Consider the following 20,675-nt stretch of genomic DNA (forward strand, 5'->3'; position numbering starts at 1 on the left):
TGACAGATGGATAATTGGATGTGCAGTTGTTGGTGTAGAGGGAGAATAACAGGGGTGATAACACACAACCTTGTGGTGCGCCGGTGTTCAGGACCTTGGTTGATGAAATATTGTTTTGGATTTTAACACTGTGTTCTGTTAGACAGGAAGTTGAGCAGCCAGTTAGAGTGGGGGGGTTTAACACCCATGGACAGAGTATTATACAGTCTGATAGGCAGGATGGTATTAAAGGCTGAGCTAAAATCAATGAATAGGACACGGGCATAGGTGGACTTACAGTCAAGGTGTTGCAGAATGAAGTGAGTACAGAGTGAAACGGCGTCATCAACTCCCATACATAAAATTCAATGCAATTACAATTTTTTTTTTAAGTACTTTTTTGTTATGTTAGAGAATGCTGCTCTGGGAAATGGCCCATGTTGCTTGCTAGAACAGCTAGAACCAGAATATAATTGTCAACTCCAAGACTAACTCGATGAACAGCTGAAAACCATTTTATTGCACTTAAGACACTTTTGGTCATTTCATACATTTTCCTCCAACACAAAAGTCATAATCTTGATGTTTGCAGCTACTGTATGGTTCATGGCTACATCACACAATTAAAAAAGAGGATACGGAATACACCTTATTTTTCACCCTCAGCTGGATTCGTGAAGTCCCCTGCCCAATTCGGGCTCCCACCTGACACTTTTACTTCCACGTCTCGGGGCTCTCTTTGGCTTTCTTGTGATGTAATTTGGACGAACCCAGCAGAATGACCAGAGGAAGTTTGATGTCTGGATCTCTAGCCATGTGATCACCAAGAGTGACCTGCAACCGAAGATCTGACTTTAAGCTCAGTTTGTAGTTCAAACTTGAATCACTTAATGCAGGGGTGTCAAAAGTGTAGCGCGGGGGCCATTTTTCATTCTAAAAAATTCTGTTGGTTGATAATTGTACTACAAATTATCGTCGATAATATCGATTATCGTCATTTTTTTAGACTTTTTTTTTTTTTATTAATTAGTGTCATGAGAGTTGTAATTTTACATTTGAACCACTAGATGGTACTCAAGTATAGTGAACCTGTGTGAGCCACATTAGCTTGACACAGTTGCCTGTATCATACAGGTCCATTTTTCCATTAATTATATGGCTTTTCGGAAATTTTCCAAAATCTGGGCTTTTAAACCGAGTGGTTGCATTTCTTTTGCGATACAGCAAGCGGCACTGCCTGTGAGCATGCATCGTTTTGCGCTATTTTGTTTATATTTATTTCGCCTCAGTAAGCCTTGGCTGTCGGGACGAAGGCTCCGCTGCAACTCCAGTAGTAGCTTTTCCAGGGTTGGGAAAACTGAAAAGGATGGTTGTTTCAGGTGTGTATACAAGTCGGTCATGTTCCGCTCCTTGCTTGTCACTACTTTCGAACAAATGCGACATATTGGTTCGTCGGTGTTCATTCGCTCACCTTGTTCATTCTGTTTAAAACCAAAATACCCCCACACTGGGGCTGTTGCGTTCGCCTTAGAAACCATCGCTTCTGTGCCTTCATTCATGTGAGCATATGCTTTCTCACGAGGCTAATTTGGTGCTAGCACTCTGTGTCCACTCTTAGTAGGCCCGCCTCCGCAAAGAGGCTGAATGAGAGGAGATGAGGGTTCACTCTCTGTTCATTCCACTATAGAACCAATGTGCGCAGACACATGCAGAGTGAACCATCGTCATCCAGCCCGTGTGGTGCAGAGAAACACACGCATACATGCACATATCAATTTACCGAGGGTGTCATAATTATCGACCTTTTTTTGATTGTTGAAATCGTTTTATCGATTCTCGTGGCATGCCTAGGATTGGTTTTAGCATCTGTAATGTGCAAAATGTATCAAAGTGGTCCTCCGCATCCTTCCATCCAACAAAATAAAACAATATAGCAAAAAAAGGAACTGTAATGAGAAAAAGTTTCAGTTAAGCTTTTAAACTGAGTTCCATGAACACTTACATAAAGGCGAGAGAACAAGTGATGCATGCTTATTAAAATCAATACAGATTCTATTTGATGCACAGTAGGACTGCTATTGCATGAAAAGAGCACTAGCAAAAATAAACCCTGCATATGATCTGTACATTTGGGTGACCAAATATCCTGTTTTCTCAGAACATGTCCTGCCCTAGCCGTCCTGAGTCTTTTTTTTTTTTTTTAAATAAAAAAGTTGTGGTTGTCATTATTTTTCAAAAAATGTCTTATATTTTGATATTGCTTTTGGCATCCTAAACTAAAACTCTGAGAAGTCTGTCTGAATTGGTGTCTTTGGTTATAGACAGCATTTTGTAATACAGTCCTCCCTTGTTTATATCGGTTAATTGGTTCCAGACCCGACCGTGAATTTTAAATGAATTTAATACAAGATTCAGTGATAAATCTAATATTTTTCTAGTTAGAGCATAGAAAACCTGTTCAGGATTTTCTAAATACAGTTTTTAACATTAGAGCCCCGTAGACATGAAATAGCAATTGTCTCATCAATGTAACATTACTGACACCTTGTGACCAGTGTAGAATACTACTGTTAAGCAGCAATTTGTGGTTAAGGACAGACTCACGATGGACTTCAGTCGTGTTATTATCAAGCAGAGAGCACATATGCAGTAAACATTCACACAGGAGCTGCTGTCGGACACAACTCACGCCAGTCACTGCACTCTCCACACTACTCACACTCAGTTCTAGCTAGCTAACAATACGCACGCCACTTCCCAGGCCCCACTCCTTAAAGACACACACAAATCACAGATATTACACTACACATCACTTCTTTTTGTATTTTTGATCATTTAGCTATTTTTATACTTGAAAATGCTTAATTTAGACCAAGAATACTTCCAATTTGCTTAAATATGCATATGTGACTAATAATAGGCCTGTATTCAACCGTAAAAGAGCATTAATTAATTAAATTAATTAATATATGTTTGAAAAAACGCGATCGAATGAGGGCGTAAGGTTCGAACCAGGACGGCTGTGTATGTTTTCAAACATTGGTCCATGTAACAATATTGACGTGGATTAGCAACACACTAATGTGGTTTCTGTGGTGAACCCTGAATGACACCACCTGTCTCACTCTCACAGCGGCCTGAGGCTGCCTGATCAGTTTACACGAACCCTCTAACTGATTAATTGAATAGCGGCTCAAATTTCCGGTGACCTAGATTTTCATTGGCTGTCGGCAGCCTTAGAGGAATAAATGGTTAGCAAATATTCGAGTTGAGAAATACATTTGCATAGAAAGCTGAATACAGTCTTCCCTCGCCACTTCACGCTTCGAATGGCACTGCCACAGAGGCCAGTATTGCAGAAAGTCAAATGCATTCAAGATATTTTTATGCTCTGCTGAATGAATAAATTCATTTGACTGCCAAGATGGAGGATTATATACCCAAGCTTACCAGGAAGTGATCGGACTTTTACACCAAAGTACCATAACTTTCCCTGGCGAAGGCAAGGCTGCATGTATTTCATATGCAGGTAAGGTAAGAACACGAAATTTGTCCAGTTAATAAAAAAAATTAATAAATGGGACTCTCGTGTCACAAGGTCTGGCAAGGTTAAAACGTGACGATATTTCTCGTTTAGAGAAAATCTGCTCCATGGGAAGAGGGCAGCCAGAAGTCTAGACTGCACTGCCGGGCAGGATTGGAACCTCACATTAAGTGCTTTACATAAACTCTGCAATCCTACCTGCACTCAACGTCCCAGCGTCACTCGCTCGCATTGTGTGACTGTTTTTTTTTTCCTGTGCGCTCAACCGCTGCCGCTGTTAATGTCCAAGAAGAAGCTGTAGCAATTCTCGATTTGATCAAAGATACTTAAGATTTGTCTGATAAAAACTCGATTCCTACATAAGACTTTGATCAAAACATGTGATAGTAGGGTCTTATTACTGTCCCCCAAATTATTAAACAAATGATTTTAAGTATGATATATATTTTTTTTGTGATGTCACTTCCTGTGTGGATAGACAGAAAGGAGCTCTACACCGATTTCCAAGTTTTAAAATTTGCTGACACCACTAGCATGAGGAACTAACTAAAATTAGCTACACTGTACGTCGAGCGCTGACAATCGCTAACAAGACAAGCTAATTGTTGCTAATGTCCGATCTTCAGAAGGTGTTGATTACCAATGTTCGTAACGGGCAGAAAAAAGGCTTCGGCTTCTGGCGCCACGACTACAGAGAAGGAGGACATGGAAGACAGCCAGGAACCAGGCACACTATGGCAGATGATGTTGACTGACATAAGGAAGGAGCTAAACAGCAAAAGGGGTAAACTGCATGAAGAAGCAAAATCCTCAATGAAACACATTTGAAGAATGAAAATGCATCACTTTGTAAACAAACGGATGGGCTGGAAAGAAGAGTGGATGCTTTAAAGAAGCGCAATGATGAAAAGGATCACTTTGTATGGCAAGCGGTGTGCAGAATGGATGATTTGGAGCAGTCGCCATGCATGTGTAATGTGATTGTGACTGGGCTTCATGACACACAGGTGCCGGTTTAGATCTGAACAATGGATGTGCGAGACAGAACACACGTCGTCCGTCCGCAATCAGCCAATCTTTTTTTTTTTCAACAAAATTTGGTACAAATAATTGACTTTAGACTACAAGTAATCCGTACAAAAGTACTGACACTAAAAAAAAACTCATATTATTTGATGTTGCTTCCACCATAACCAAACAGCAAATGGTACAATCGTTAGCTTGTTAATGTGGTTTGTATACGATTACCTTGATTGTGTGCTCGAGCTTCATCAAGGAGCAGTTGAAGAAGGTGGGGAGGAGCTGGGAAGGGATACTCAGAACATTCCTTATGGTTCGTTTGGTCTGAGCTTGGACTGACTCTCCCGTCCCGAAGAGGATCTCATTGATGTGCACAATAGTCTTTGACTGAGCGACAAAGGTCTGTTTCTCACAAAAGTAGAATTTGGGTGTTACCGCGTGAGTTGCGCTGTTGAGTACTTCAACAGACACTTGCATTGTTTCACCTATAAGGAGAGACGGATGCCACTTATCATCATGTATGCCATCCATTCTCCGCTGCTTGTCCTGTTTAGGGACGTGTGTGGAGCTGGAGTCTATTCGAGCAAACATTGGGCAAAAGGCGGAATACACCCTGGACTGTCAATCACAAGGCACATATTGACAAAAAAGCATTCACATGCAGCCTTCGTGGAAGACAAAGTGAGTAAACCACAGGGCCATCGGGGACCCCCATGTGTACGTTAAAAACTATTTAGGAATAGTATTATGCTTTTATTGTTACGGCGCCATTTGACACAAGGAAATTGTGGGATTATGAAATGTGTTTACCTTGCCTCAGTCCTGTTCTTTCTGAGGTAACATTCAAAGTCACTTTTCCAGATCCATAAAATGACATTTTCGTTGCAGACTGCTGCTCCTATGCAACACAGACACAATGTCAGAAAGAACATTTCTGATGGGAACATTCTGCTGATCTAAACAATAGAGTCCATACCTGAAGTCCAAGGATTATCATTTCTGATTTGGAAGCAAAGGGGAAGTCAGACTTGGTCAGAAATGGGAATTCAATCTTCCTTTTGTGGATGCTCCAGATTGACAAGGTCAGTTTTGCGTTTAAAGAGTATGCAATCCTGCCCCATTGTCCCTCATATGATGAAGGCATATCTCTGTCGGGAAATGATTATTACATGAGGTCTAGGAGCTTTATTTAGTATGAAAATGAATGGACATTCAGATCATATTAAGACACCTTCACCAAATAGAAGAAAATATGGAGTTGGCCTCTTTTTTTTGTAGCTACTTTGGTTTGCGAGGATTTGGTTTTCAATAAACATTATCAAAAATATGTCAACTTTTGTTTACTGTTTCAGTTATCGTCCATGGAAGCGATTGTCCAAATAAAGCATCAAGAACAAGAACTAGAATGGATAGTGTTGCTTTTAGAGTTGGGTCACTGTAGACAGATTCAGGTCAGGGAATCCTTTAACCGTCGTCATCATGTGTGTGGTTTATTTGTTCCTAGAACCCACGCAGAACAACCAACAACTCACATCTGCCTCCTTTCTTCCTCCTAATAAGGAACGTTCACCTTGCGCTGATGAGGCATTCATCCGCACGGCCTATTTGTGAGTGTTAGACGCATGGGCCTTCAGACAATCTGTGCTTTTTTCAAATTAAATACAGCTGCAAAATAGCAATCGTCGGAACTTGGATAACGACGGTAATAAACACAATTGAATTCAAGAAAGAAGTCATAGGAAAATATGAAGGAAGCATTCACACACAATTTCTACTGAAATCTATTGTTCAAGGAAAACTGCACTTTTTGGGGGAATTTTTCCGATCATACACAAACCTTATGTGAGACATGAACACACGTCTTTTACTTTTGTGTGTGTTTTGAAGATATAAACACCGCTAAAAAGAGGCAGCTAAGAATGTACGTAATGGGATGCACCTAAAAAGCCTTCTGAAAAAAACGCCAACAACACAACACACAACACAGTTACATAATGTGACCTGCATATTAACTAAGCTACAGTGACATTGTTGTTGTTATTATTAACATTGTTACGCCAAAGAACTACGTTTCTTGTGTAGTGACACCTCACCACACACCACCAAACCTGCTCGCTACTGTCTTCACCACACACTCGCTCACAGCACGTCACATGGTCACAGCAAGTATATAAAACCATAAAACCTTGTTGGAGGTTTTTGGAGGTGTTTTAGTAGCGGGCTTTGTAGGCCGAGTAGGTGTGTCCCATCACGTGCATTAACTGCCTGCCTCTTTTTAGCTGTTTTTCTATCATTTTATAAAACGTGTATTCATGTTTCACTTGTGGATGATGAGCAAATTTCCAAAAAAAGTTATGTTTTCTATTTAATTCCTCAAATTTATTTTTCTTTGCTTTCCGCATGTAAAACTATAATTATTCTCCTTTAAATGTGTTTTGTGTTAATATTTGTGGGCGTTGTGAACAGATTTGCATTTACATTGTTTCTCATGGGAAAATCAATATGGTTTTCTTACACTTCAGTTTTGATCCAACCTTTTGGAACGGATTAATGATGAAACCCGAGGTTCCACTGTATGTCCCGTCTACATCAGGGGTGCCCAAAGTGTGGCCCAGGGGCCATTTGCGGCCCTCGGCACATTTTAAAAATACAATTAAACAAGAAAACTACCAAAAACAACAAAATTAGAAAAAAAAGAAGTCATTTTGCGAAGTATTACAATGAAGTCATAATATTAAGAAAGATTTCATATATAAAGGTTGAAACATTAAACAATTTTAAAGTCATAATGTTAGAAACCAAAAAATGAGCAAAGTTGCTGGAAATTGGTCACAATGGTACAAAAAAATATACAAGAAGAAAGTTGAAATATTTGTAAAATTGAAAAATAACAACAAAAATGCAAAATGAGCAGTGGAGAAAAAGTTCATAGCAATAAATAACACACTTTGTCGGCGATAACACAAAGCTTAGACGCAAGCTGTTTCTTCTTTAAAGATACAACTTGTTAGCAAATCTACATGGGTTGGTTTACAAAATGTTAAATATCAAAGTGGGCCCCGTATCCTTTGGTTTTACCGTATGTGGCGTTTGCTGGTAAAAGTTTGGACGCCCCTGGTCTACACGTGTTTTGACACTAATGTTTGCTTATGCTGGATAGTTAAACGATGAAGTCGTGTGTCTACATAGTGGACTTAAAAGAAGCATACTCACATATTTGGAATTACGAAGGTAAAAGGATACACATTTCTCCCTTGACCAATGATTTCTGAACCTTGTAGGAATAAAAAAAAAATGACACAGCAAAGTGACAAAGGCTTATTAGAGATTATGAACAAAATATTCAATTTAGGTCATATTTTGGACAGGGTATTGTTTCAGGTGATTTGAACTTTTACCAGATTTTTCACACAAAGACAAAGCAATACAGACCATCACATTTATTTTTATCCTGAAGAATAATGATCTCCAAATGGAAGTATTTCTTCTTCTCTTGGTGGAGCGTCGAGGTTTGCCCGTCTTGGTCATACCATTTGACCTCGGCTTTCCCTTTGGCTTTGACCATCAAACACTGCACTTTGGTCTCTTTCCTGGCCTCCACAATCACTCTGCCAGAGAGGGTGTCTCCAGGAGAGAAAGCTGCTCTTTCATTCATCTTATTGTACTCCACAGAGAAACACTTGATCGTCATGGCAAGGTCACATCAGTCGCACTTCTCGGTTGTGTAGCGCGGACGCAGGCAATGAATCCAGTCAGGTAATGGACTTCTGTACAACCTGTATTTGTGTCTCATAGTCATGTGATCAGGGCTGGAGGTGTCACATTCACTGAGGTAACCCAAGCTAAGAGCCTCACTGAGAGCCTAAATACACTAGAAACTTTCATTTTGAAACTCCTGAATTCAGAGTTTTCTTTGTCAGTGTCATGTCTTTGGGTGAAAGACAGTGGTTTCATGGGATTTGTGGGCTGGTATAAAAGATTTAAATGAATTCACATTTGCTAAATACCGTAAATAGTCAATGGTAATGCGTCTGTGTAGGCTCTCAGTCGTACAGGAGTTGTCCATCGAGGAAAAGGCTTCTTGAGACGTCATCTGTACTTCTGTGAAGAAGGTGTCGGACGTTTCGCTCCTCATCCGAAGAGCTTCGTCAGCGAACTAATAAGTGCTGGTAGCTTAGGCCTTAAATACAGTAAGAGTGGGCGGAACTGGTGTGCCAACACCCTCCTACTATTGGTTCCTTACACTAAGCCTGGGCGGAGTAGTGGTATAATTCTATCCTGCTATTAACACCTCCGATAAAAGGGAAGTGTCGCTCCCTGAATTGGGTATGAACGACTCTGATACTGGCTCGTTAGCATCTATTGTTCTGGCTCGGCCCTGGCTTCACCTCATTTGCAAAACTAAGAGCTGTGGGTTTTGGTCTCAGTAACCTGCTGAACACAGGGTCCAAATTAAACCTCAAACCACCATTCCAATTCATAGCAGGATAGAATTATACCACTACTCTGCCCAGGCTTAGTGTAAGGAACCAATAGTAGGAGGGTGTTGGCACACCAATTCCGCCCACTCTTACTGTATTTAAGGCCTAAGCTACCAGCACTTATTAGTTCGCTGACGAAGCTCTTTGGATGAGGAGCGAAACGTCCGACACCTTCTTCACAGAAGTACAGATGACGTCTCAAGAAGCCTTTTCCTCGAAAGTCAATGGTAATGGTCATCCAGTTATTAGGTTTAGGGGGAAATCAATTTTCAGGGCCAGGTAGGTTTAGATTTTTCCCCCTTAATACTAAAAAGTTTCATTTAAAAGTTGCATTTTCTGTTCAGTTGTGTTGTCATTGGCTAACATTTAAATTAAACATGAAACATTTAAGTGTGACAAACATGCAAAAAAATAAGAAATCAGGATGGAGGCAAACACTTTTTCACACCACTTAATATACTTAACGGACATCAGCCAGTGTGGCTGCGCAAAATGACATCGATAAAACTCACCCTCTGACATTGTAAGAGTCGTGCGGGACATCGAGTCATGGCTGGCGAGCTTGACTTTTAATCTGTAGACTGTTTCAAGCCCAGGTGGAACACGAGGCTGGCTGAGCCAGATGGATTTCTGTACTTTGTAATGGTTTTCAGTAAAATTACATTATATTTAAAATTCCATTATTTAAGGGTGAATCAGTCCAGGTAAAAAAAATAAATAAAAAATCAAGAAAATGAGAACAATCCATAACAGAAAGTGAAAGTGTTGAAATTCGATTTTAGTTTCTTTCAAGACCTTTGATGATTCGTTCTAAATTTCAATACTTTTAAAATAATCAATGGGATTGAATTCAATTAAATATTGTTTGATGGCCATTTTTCAAAGAAAGAAAAATGTTTTCCCATGAAGTCAATGCTGTCAGATAAAGTGCATTGTGCAGTGTTCGGTCGACATGTTCTTTAACATCCAAACTTTGTTAAACCTGTGTGTGTGTGCGTATCGGTGACTGAGAGGGAACCTCAATAATGGTATTTCTGGACATATCCCAAGTTATTACTGTAAATCAGACAGGCTTTTAAGATCTCTAACACAAAGTAACAGTCCCTTCAATCCCTATCAGCAGCCCAAGACCACTATATAGGAATTACATGAATATGGATTTAAAAAAAAGAAAAAAAAAGCAGATTTGGATGGATGCTAGAAAGAAATGATTGAGGGAAAAGGTTTGGAGGGGCCAGCAACAGGATTTGCAATGCTATTTTTGAAATAACCGTAAATCTTGAACTATTAAAATTATTCCAGTGCTTTGGGAAGCGAGAGACTGCACTTTCCAGTGAGTTGAGTCATGAAGGTAATCATAGTGACTACGTCACAGCAGCTCCAGGATGATGAGTCTTTCATACAAAGCAGAGTGGGGGTTTATGTAAAGAACAGTTCGAGCCCTTTGACGGAAAGGGTCATAGAAACGCGCATTCTACCACAAAGTTCTGCAGAAAAGTAATATTTTATGTTTTATGGGTGTTTTATGTCTTGGTTTTTCCATGTGTTTGCTGCGTTATTGCTTGATTGCGAAACGTATGGAGGAGGTTCTCTGGAAAGTAAACAAGGAGGGACGAGACGTTCACATACTCTTAATATTCAGTGTTTTAGTTCGCATGCAGTTCATATTGTAAATCCCACATCCTTTATTCGTGTACATTCTGGGTGTCTTATTCAGGAAAAAAGGGTCAAGTTATATTCCTTCTGAGGTGATCTGCCATTACATCATTTTTAGCGGGCAGTAATGAAAAGCAACCCCCACATGTTGGCTCTGTTCTCTCCTGAACAAAGGAGCTTTTATAACTTTTATAACCACCGTTAATGTTCACACCGCTGGCAACAAAAGTGAGTGCACCCTCGTGTTAAACTGTACTAATTGGGCCCAGCCATTTTTCCTCTCTGGAGTTATGTGACTCATGAGTGTTACAAAGTCTTCGCTGCGAATTGTTTGCTGTTGTGTAAAATTTGCTCTTATCACACTCACATTCACTCATACTGGTCACTGGAAGTTCAAAATGGCACGTCATGGCAAAGAACTCTCTGAGGATGTGAAAAAAATAATTGTTGCTGTGCATAAAGATGTTCTGGAGTAGGGGCGGTGTCAGGTGGGACCATGCGCCGCACTTTGCATTAATTTAGTCTGCTTGGCTGTCTCAATGGGGACAATCAGACTAAGGACATGAATGTCAAACATGTATTGTGACACATGACACCGAGCTGCAGGGCAGTATTCCAACATGATAAGCACCTCAAACACACCTCCAAGATCACCACTGCCTTGCTAAAGAAGCTGAAGATAAAAGTGACGGAGCTAAACCCTTGTGAGGATCTGTGGGGCGTCTTCAAACGGAGGGTGGAGGAGTGCAAGGTGTCTAACATTCATCAGCTCCGTGATGTCAATGTCGCAGTTTTCCCACCCCTGATGTCGACCATGTAAATGCATTTATTGTGGGTATGTCTTTTTGGAGGAACATGGCCCAGGGCTTAAGAAGCTAATATCCACCAGTGATGTCATCACGGAGGAGTGGATGAGGATTCCAGGAGGAAGAGGATTCGCACGATTTGGACATGTTCACTGTGAGGTAGGCTCGCTTGCGACAATGTTGAAAAGAAATGCAAAGCATGAAGTCGACAATGCATTCAGCAGGTTTTTCCCAGAAGTACTCATCCTGTAAATCGTGACACATACCTTGAACTCAGGTTTCATGTTCCTCTTCAGACGATGAATGCGAAAAGCCTTTTGGTTTCAAACTCCATCTACTCCAGTGTACGTATTGAAGGTCAGGCCAATGAATTGAAATACTAACACAGCTTTGAGATTCAAAACAAAATTATTGAACGTTAACCAATTCCTTTTACCGTTTGAATGTGTGTGTGTGTGTGTGTGTGTGTGTGTGTGTGCATGTACTGCATGTGTACACACTGACATGCAGAATATGAACTGATGTTCTTGGCTTAATAACTAGGGGTAGTAAAACTTTCAGTCATATTTTTTTCATTGTACTTCTCTTAAAATTAATGTTAAAATCTTGTATCATCTCCTTCTTTGACCCAATCTCATGCACCATCTCGTCTCCTGAGTCGGGTCGTCGACCCCCCCTCCCCCCCATCAACTCATTCAATACCAAAGACGTAGGCAATTCCAAATTTGAAAACTGTAGCTAGTTCATGGTGTTATATTTGTAAATAAATTATTTTGGGATAAAACAACCCCTTCCTTGCGTTGTTTATGTTGGTATAGTTGTTTAGATATTTGAGCTGTCACAAAAGCAAAAAAAATATTTGCGTCAAAGTGAAAGTAATGCTTGAAATGTATCTTTTCGCAAAAAGCTGGTTCTCTCCATTTCTAGTCAGGAGCTGATATTTTCCTGAAACTTATCAATGTTCTACTGCTGATTACCAAAACACGGAAAAAGGTAGAAACAAGCTCATTTTTTCTGATGAAAGACGGGAGTCTAATCTTTCTTTTGGTAGGCTCCATGTTTATGTAGCCATAAAACACAATATTCTGTGTGCCTTGAAAGATCAGACAAAATAATCGAAAATGGCCTGTACTGAAGGGGTTGTCTTTTGACAAATGGCTGGTATTGAATGACGAAGCCAACCACTTTTCGAGCTATCCAGACCTCCGGGCGCTACGTTAGCACCCACCCGACCCATGATCACATCTCAAGCCTTGATAACTCACCGCACCCTGCCAAGTGCCCGCCCCCGAAGTGTCGCACCAAATTAAAGCTTTTTAACGCGCCACCCTGACGAGACATTTTTTGCGACACGTTTTGCGGGGTGCAAAACTTCTGTCACTCTCACAACGACAGGTAAGTCCCACATGGCGGTCATGCTTCTTTTTGGCTTTGTGAAGGGAAAGTGGGCGGGAGACTGTCGCTATAGGCTGCATGCTGCAATCGGGGCGGATGTCATCGACGTTATAAAGCAAGTATCGGCACGTGCTTTTTGGCGGAAATCGGCCGATACTGATCGGTGGCCGATCGATCGGAGCACCCCTAGCAAGTTTTCTACGTCACTGAACCTCAGTGTGCAGCGTCGGCTCACCGTTAGAGCTGCACTTGCTGAAAAGAATAAACAATGCACAAATGCGTTTCCCTCTGGAAGAAAAAAAGCACATTTACACAAGGCAGAGCAGCACGACTTGATTGGTTAATCGTGTCTCATCAGACACACAAACCAAGCAAGCATCTAAGGGCTGTTATTTTTTGTTGTTCTTTTAGGCATTCGCTATCGCTCTCACACACAAACTATCAAATTATGTTTTTATTTATGACTACTACTTATTGTGAAAAAATGCAACCACAAAAACTGCGCATAGCACAGGACGATTGGTAAAAAACAGGAAAAATGTTTTGGCAAAACTTGTGTGAGCCTAACAAGCCAGTGTTCCACTCAGGGTGGGACCATGGAAGGTGATACATTCTAACTCCTGTCATCACCATCACCATACCCCCAAGTTCTTAAAGATTGAAGAGACACACACCAAAACACGCACGCTTACCCTGCAGATATATTCCTACCATTACTGGGCCAGGAACTATTATAGAAGTGCTGCGGTTGCATCTGCTCCTGAGTGTGTGTGCAGCCCTGAGCGTGTCATCTATTTCAGCAACCTTCCCCTCTCTTCAAGTCAACACAGCTGAACAACTCGCCGCCTCTGAACTCTACGCTACCGGCTTGAGAAGGACAGACCTTGTTGTGCAGCATGTGTCGGAACACATGTAGTGTGTATCCGCCTGCGCAACAGAAGGCGAGGGAGAAAGTGTGTGCGTCAGCATCCGCGAGCGTGACTGATATTTTGTTAACAATGCAACAACCACCGACAGATGTGTGATTCGATAAATTGGAGTTGGGAATGATCAAAATCACATGCTGGGTCTTTTTAACGGGTATGTGTGCGTGTGTGTGTGTGTGTGTGTAAATCCTCCTTCTAAGCAACAACGACAGAAACTAAACAAGGCATTCACACAATGTGTTGACAGTGACATTGGGAAACTGTCAAGGAGCTAGACGACTTCCTCGCAGCAGTTCTACCCCGAGAAATGTCGTACACGCGTCCAATCAAAGGCAAACACACAGCGTCAGTCAACACAACAACAAGTCAGTTGAGCACGGGAGTGTCTCTGTGCAGGTCACATACATGAATGATCAGGCGTGGTATACAATATTCATGTGTGTACATACGGTATCAGTTGATGGAGTGTGTTTTCTTCTGCGGTGTTACAGTGCCATCTATGGGGGCTCCTGTTCAGGCACAGAAGGACAAACAAACTGTGGCCATCCATTCACTCTCACTGTGGGACCAGAGTGTATTTCCTCTCAACATGCGTGTGTGTGTGTGTGTGTGTTTCATTACAGCAGCCACATTGTACAAACTGTAAAGGTGAGAGACGGAAATGAAGGGAATCATGAAGGGAGCATCTCTTGGCTGTCTAATCTAAAGTTTTCTTGTCCCTTCAAGGATCCCGCCCCCACCACGACTTTTCTCTCCCACCACCCATCCAAACGCTGTTCTCTTGACACTTTTACATCATTTAAATATCATATTCAACACACTTTTGTGTCTACGTTTATGTTTTTATTGTTTAACCTTGAAAGAAAAAACACTAATTTTTGGAATTTTGCCCATCATCCACAATCCTTACGCAAGACACATCTTGCTCTTTTCTGTGCGTTCTAAAGATATGAAAACAGATAAAAAGACACAGTTCATCAGTGCACGTAATGGTACACACCTATGCCGCCTACAAAGACCGCTATTAAAACACCTCCAAAAACCAAGGAGGTTTTATGGCTTTCTCTCCATGCTGTGAGCGTGTAGTAGCAGCTACATTCATGATAACATGTCATACTGACAGTATTTTGCCGTATTTTGGTCCTTTTAAGCATTAGCGGAACTTCATTCCTGGGCGCATTGATTTCACATCGCAACGTAGAAAGGAACGCTACACCTAGCGTTGACTTTTCCAAACTCAAAAATAAAAACACAGCAGCAGTGGCGGCAGCTTCGATATGTAGCGTTACCTTTTTGGTAGTGGCCGGAGGTGAAGCTAGTTGCTAGCCGTCTAGTCGCTAGCTGGTGTGGTGTGGCAAGGTTTCAATATGCCAATAACATAGTTCGATCGGCGTAACAGTGTTAACTAGAGAAGCACTCGCAGAGTGCAGACCTCCGCCAAGCACTATAGTTCCCATCATTTTGTGATCGACACTAAAATAATAATCTGAATTTGTGGATCAGTCTTTGATATTTTGTAGAACCTGTTGGAAAACTGTCCTGTATTTATTTTCCAAGTGCTCTGGCTATTTTTTGTGGAGTTATATGCACAAATGGCAAAAATGGTCCTGTTTTGCAATGTTAAAAATAATCCTTTAAAAAATTCCTGGATCCAGACAGTGATCCGGATCACCCCCAAAATTGAATCAGTTCTTCCTGGATCCAGACAGTGATCCGGATCACCCCCAAAATTGAATCAGTTCTTCCATATCCCATTTCCGACGATTCCTGAAAATTTCATCCAAATACATTCAGGACTTTTCAAGTTATTTTGAACACAAACAAACGAACAAACAGATAAACGCCAGCAAAACGGAGGTAATAATAATAACAACAACAACGACGCTCTAGCTTGGCTAATATGCATGTCACATTATATGTAACACAGAAAAGAGAAAGACGTATGTGTTCATGTCTCACATAAGGATTGTGGATGATGGGCAAAATTCCCCCCCAAAATGCCGTTTTCCTTTAACTTTATGTTATGATTTTCATGGCTCAAAATAAACTCAAGAAATATGCGTATTTCAACAAATGTTACATATTTTTGACCTAAATTGAGGCTTTTCAGGCATAAAAACAGCTAACTGAACTAAAACACAAATATAAGGCATTCAGAATACGCATTCAAAGACCATGTGATGATATGTAGTATTCCACACTGGTCACTAGGTGTCAGTAATGTTACTGTAATGTTTGTTGCGACAAACACCAGACTTTATCAGCAGAAAGGCAGACTTCTAGGTTTGAATGAACAGGCACAATAATAAAAATCCCTAATAAAAACAGAGGCTACTAACCAACGCTGAGCTAAAACATAACGTTGAACCCCCGACATCACTTCCTGTCCGCCCCACAATCAGCTCCCCTAGCACCGGAACACATTTACAGCAACGCACACGAGCACGAGTCTTATTTATGTCTTAAATGCATTATTTTTTCTTATTATTTTGTAATAGGAGTACAAAGGTGACTATACAGGTGTCATTTCATGTCTAGAGGGCTCTAATAATGTTAAAACCTGTATTTAGAAGGTTGTAACAATGAAGTGAACCCATTATTCTTTAACTCCTCAGTCACACACTGGGGCTGGTCATCTACATCTGTACCCACAGCTGCCCTGCGGTAGCCTGAAACTTGGCTGCCAATTTGCGCCTACGGCCTCTCCGACCACCACCGAGCATTCATTCATATTCATGCACCAGTGTGGGCAGCACTGGAGGCAAGGTACACAGGTTTCATATCATCTAATTATGAAAATATTCAATTTATGAATAAGGAATCCTTTGCAGAAATCACTTACCACCGTCCAATTATGCGATACACGATGACTATGTATTTTTTTTCTCCGAAAATAGGCCGTTATTTCTACAGAAAACATTCAGTATGACGTCACACTCCTTCACCATAAGCTGGTCATAATTTATGAATGTGATATTACAGGTCAAATGTACGGATGTAGATGTACACATGTTAGAAAGCCCACAGTCTTTATGCGTCACTGATGTTTTTACATCAAGTGTTGAGATTCCGTCCTTGAACACACCATAGTTGTGCGACTCCAATCTGTTCGCGGCTCATCTTGCGTTACCCTTCATTAGCGCTGAGCCGATACATTTTATCATTTAAATGTGTTCAATAAGTGTGTGAGGCATATTTAGGGAACGTTAACGTCCCTTTGCTGTAGATTGAAATTCCAACCAGGTCAATGAAGGGTGGAAAAATAGATAATAACTGCAAAAGTTTGACAGATAAGCAAAAAAAATTGGACACTGCACAGAGCTTCATTCTTGCAGGCATCTTATTTCCACAATCTGTTGATTAATTGTCTCCCGTGGAGACACAGGCTCATCTGTGCTCCCCGACTTCCTCTGTGCCTCTCGTCTCCCTCGACTTGTGTTAATACATGACATGGCAGGAGGCGGAAGCTTTTGCCGCTGGGGCTCAGAGAGGTGAGTAGACACTCTTCCTGTCTTCTCCCACCTATTATTCTCGCTCACCAGGCGAGCGCTGCCATCCTGCTCTGCGAGGAACACAATGCTTGTAGTTAATGGTGTTAAGGTGTACCCATGGCTTCTTAGTCTGGAAAGGATTTGAACTCAGCTCTGGTACAAACTGGTTTTACTGGTTTATTTTCACTTCAATAAAATAAATCTCTGGAGTACTCCATGGCGCCGTCTTGTTGAAGTACTCCTGAGGAAAATACTGAGCCCACAGTTGGTCCCAATCGTGCGTCATCACTGTCTGAATGGACTGCTTACATTCCTGTCTAGTAGGGCAGTTCAACTACATTGTTCTGGGGGGCCACATTTTCAGAAAGCAGAGGGCAGATTTTAGATTTATATTTTCTAGATAAAGGCAGGGGTCTGCTTTGCCTTACATTTGTTTTTACCTCACCTAAAATCAAAACAAAAGCAATATGTTTACGCCGGTTAATTGGATCATCGTTATGACAGGAGCTTTGCTGCTTTTCAGGACCTGCTGCAAAAACACGAGTCAAAGATCGCCTCCATCAGGAGTGTCCAAACTTTTTTCCACCGAGGGCCACGTACTTAAAGAAGTGAAAGGATGTGTGGGCGAGGAAGTTAACTCTACAACCTGAATTGGAACTTACTGCAGCATTGGAAAGTATCTCTCTGCTCAGTACAATATGGGGCATTCAACTAATTGTGTGAGTGCTGAGAAGCATTCACACTTTACCGCCTCATTTTTTATCCACTATCTCCTCCCACAGTTCTCAACCGTCCAGCCATCCATCTTATCTGAGGTCGGATTGCGGGGGCAGCAGCCTAAAAGCAGGGAAGCCCAGACTTTCCTCTCCCCGGCCACTTCGTCCAGCTCCCCAGGCAGATTCCGAGGCATTCTCAGGCCACTTGAGAGACATAGTCTCTCCAACGTGTGCTGGGTCTTCCCCAAGGCCTCCTACTGGTCGGACGTGCCCTGAACAACACCTGACCAGATGCCCGAGCCACCTCATCTGGCTCCTCTCAATGCCGAGGAGCGTCGGTTCTACTCAGACTTTCTCACGGATGACAGTGATTCTCACTTGATTTCTAAAGGAGAGCCCAGCCAGAAAATTTGCTTTGGTTAGAGTCCGTTTTGGTTTGAGTCTGACCTTCTGGAATGGATTAATGACATTAACTAAGGCACCAATGGATATAATATAAAAAACAATAATAATAAACATAGAATATTTTATGAATTGAAGTGCAGTTACGTGTTTGTTAATATCCAGTTATGAGAAGGAACAAAGACTCACACACTGGTATTAGATTTACAAAATGTATTGAAAAATAAATCAGACAGAATAATTTCACATTCTTCGGATATTCGGGCTAGCTATCTCTCCTAAATGTCCTCCTGCGGCTTCCTGACCAGAAGGAGAGAGAGGCACGCCAATCGCTAGTCCCCTTTGCCTTTTTATGATTGTTTTGCTCAGACCATTGGTGCCGGTGTCCCTCAAGATTCTCCCGGATTCTTTGATGAAGTTGTGTGACACCAGCAGGTGATAGTCGGAGTATTCGCTGACTTGTTGACACTTTTCTTGCACAAACAACACATACTTTTCAGTCCGTCTCAAGGCCTGTTTTGATGATTGTTTTTGCTCCCATATGTGGCTGTTTGTCCCGGCTGGCCTTCGCTGATTGTACACAGTATGTGAGCTCGCACTATTTCTGCTTGACCTTTGACATATTCAAACAGTTGTTCATCAACTCAGCTAATTGTTTAATAAAGCATTATTTCTATAAAGCACTTGTACTCACTCACTCACAAATAAGTATACCAACACAAACAACATCAAAATAACAATTTAGTCACAAATTCTTATTTACGATTTTGATATTTGGAACTGAACTATGTATGTGAATGTGTGTGCACATGCGTGCGTGTGCGTGCACGTGTGTGTGTGCACGCGTCAAAATGTCCCTACAATGCGTTGTTTTTTTTTGTACATAATGTAAGAGCTGCCTTTACGCAAGGGCTTCCTCTTCCCGTCATGCGTGCTTAAGAACACAGCTGGACGCACTCGGTGTATTAAGAGCACGCCATATCGTACGTTAAGCGGGGAATGCACGCAAACCGAGGCAAAACCGTGGCATAAATTTTCGACGTTAACTGAAAAACGTGCTAACCGGGGCGAACTTCTTCTTGTTCGTGTAAACATAGCTTCCTCCCTTCTGGCTCCGTCTTCTTCGCTTTAGGTACCGAAACAAACATGACACCTTTTGATTTTACTTGAGTCGGTGCTCGGTAGTACTGACGGAATTTGGTCAGTGCTTGGAAAAGTACGGTTTTCGGTACCCAACCGCAGCAGTGATAGCTGGGTCCTTCGATATCTTCACAAAGCTGTTTATTTAAGTGACCTTCACGCTTGCAGTAAGCACTGTCAGTAAGTGCCAGTGGCCATCTTTTCCACCTGTTGAGAGTTGTTTCAAAAGAGAAACTTCTCAGGTCTTTTGTGAATCCCCTAATGGCAGTTCACGCACTTAAAGCGCTAATGGCCGAAGATTTAAAAGCTATCATAATCCTTTTGGAAAAAAAAGAGCAGATCACTGGCTCACAAAAATGTGGCATTATTCTACCTGCAAGGCATTTACAAAAGGTGTGTCTGCAGGGGTCTCCCAAATGGACCTCAGAAAAAGCATCACGTTGAGCGAGAAGCAGCAGTGAAAGGACTCGGGGCAAAGTCACAAAAAAGATAAATAGGATGATTTGTTGCCTGATGGAGTACCACTTGTCGATTTAAACCCTTTTCAATGGCTGCTGTGCAAGAAAGGCGTCAGAACAGAGACGGAAAAAAAAGACACAAGTCACAAAGACAGACATGAAAGAGCAAAGTAGGCGGTAGAAGGAGGCCACCAAGGAGACAAAAGCTTTTGGAAACAGCACAAAAGCCGACATGTTAGTTGTCATTTGACTTGGGGGAATTTTAGAAATGACAACGCAGCCCCGAGTTGAAAGAGAAGCATAAACAAGAGAAGGGCTACAGTGGGCGACAAGGGAGTTCTGAAATATTTTGGGTGCACAAAAGCAAAGAGTGATGCTGAGGGGTGTGTGCATGTTTGTGTGTGTATATGCAGCCGTGAAACTCCAGCGTGACTGTTTCTCCACCCATGTCACCCAGAACAACGGTTGTCATGGGAACAAGCTGTCAGAGGAAAAGGCATATTTCCATCACAGAGACTTTGTTTTTCTTGTTCATGTGATACAATATACCCAATATACTGAATTTTTATTCTTTTCTCATTACAAATTTTAAGTAATCTTTGCGTATTTTTAATTTCCATCCCACAATATGGAATACATTCAAAAAAGTATGCCCTTTTTG

At 41.5% G+C, this 20,675-nt stretch overlaps 1 protein-coding gene across 1 annotated transcript; it reads right to left on the reverse strand.

Moving 5' to 3' along the window:
• Window positions 1–693: 693 nt before the first annotated feature.
• On the reverse strand, window positions 694–8,234 carry LOC129182670 (arrestin domain-containing protein 3-like). Its single transcript, XM_054779074.1, has 6 exons — window positions 7,976–8,234; window positions 7,757–7,817; window positions 5,520–5,691; window positions 5,354–5,441; window positions 4,772–5,028; window positions 694–813 (listed from the first exon to the last, which is right to left on the reverse strand). Exons 1-6 carry the CDS (start codon window positions 8,232–8,234, stop codon window positions 694–696), a joined length of 957 nt encoding a protein of 318 aa, XP_054635049.1.
• Window positions 8,235–20,675: the final 12,441 nt, after the last annotated feature.

Source organism: Dunckerocampus dactyliophorus, chromosome 6 (genome assembly GCF_027744805.1).
Source record: "Dunckerocampus dactyliophorus isolate RoL2022-P2 chromosome 6, RoL_Ddac_1.1, whole genome shotgun sequence".
Lineage (NCBI taxonomy): Eukaryota > Metazoa > Chordata > Actinopteri > Syngnathiformes > Syngnathidae > Dunckerocampus > Dunckerocampus dactyliophorus.

What these genes read in the sequence shown, in the direction of transcription:
- LOC129182670 (XM_054779074.1), bottom strand. Translation starts at nt 8,234, where the DNA reads ATGACGATCAAGTGTTTCTCTGTGGAGTACAATAAGATGAATGAAAGA. An exon ending in GGATAAAAATAAATGTGATG is followed by an intron (nt 7,818 to 7,975) that starts GTCTGTATTGCT and finishes TATTCCTACAAG; the next exon opens with GTTCAGAAATCATTGGTCAA. An exon ending in AGCTCGAGCACACAATCAAG is followed by an intron (nt 814 to 4,771) that starts GTAATCGTATAC and finishes CTTCGGTTGCAG; the next exon opens with GTCACTCTTGGTGATCACAT.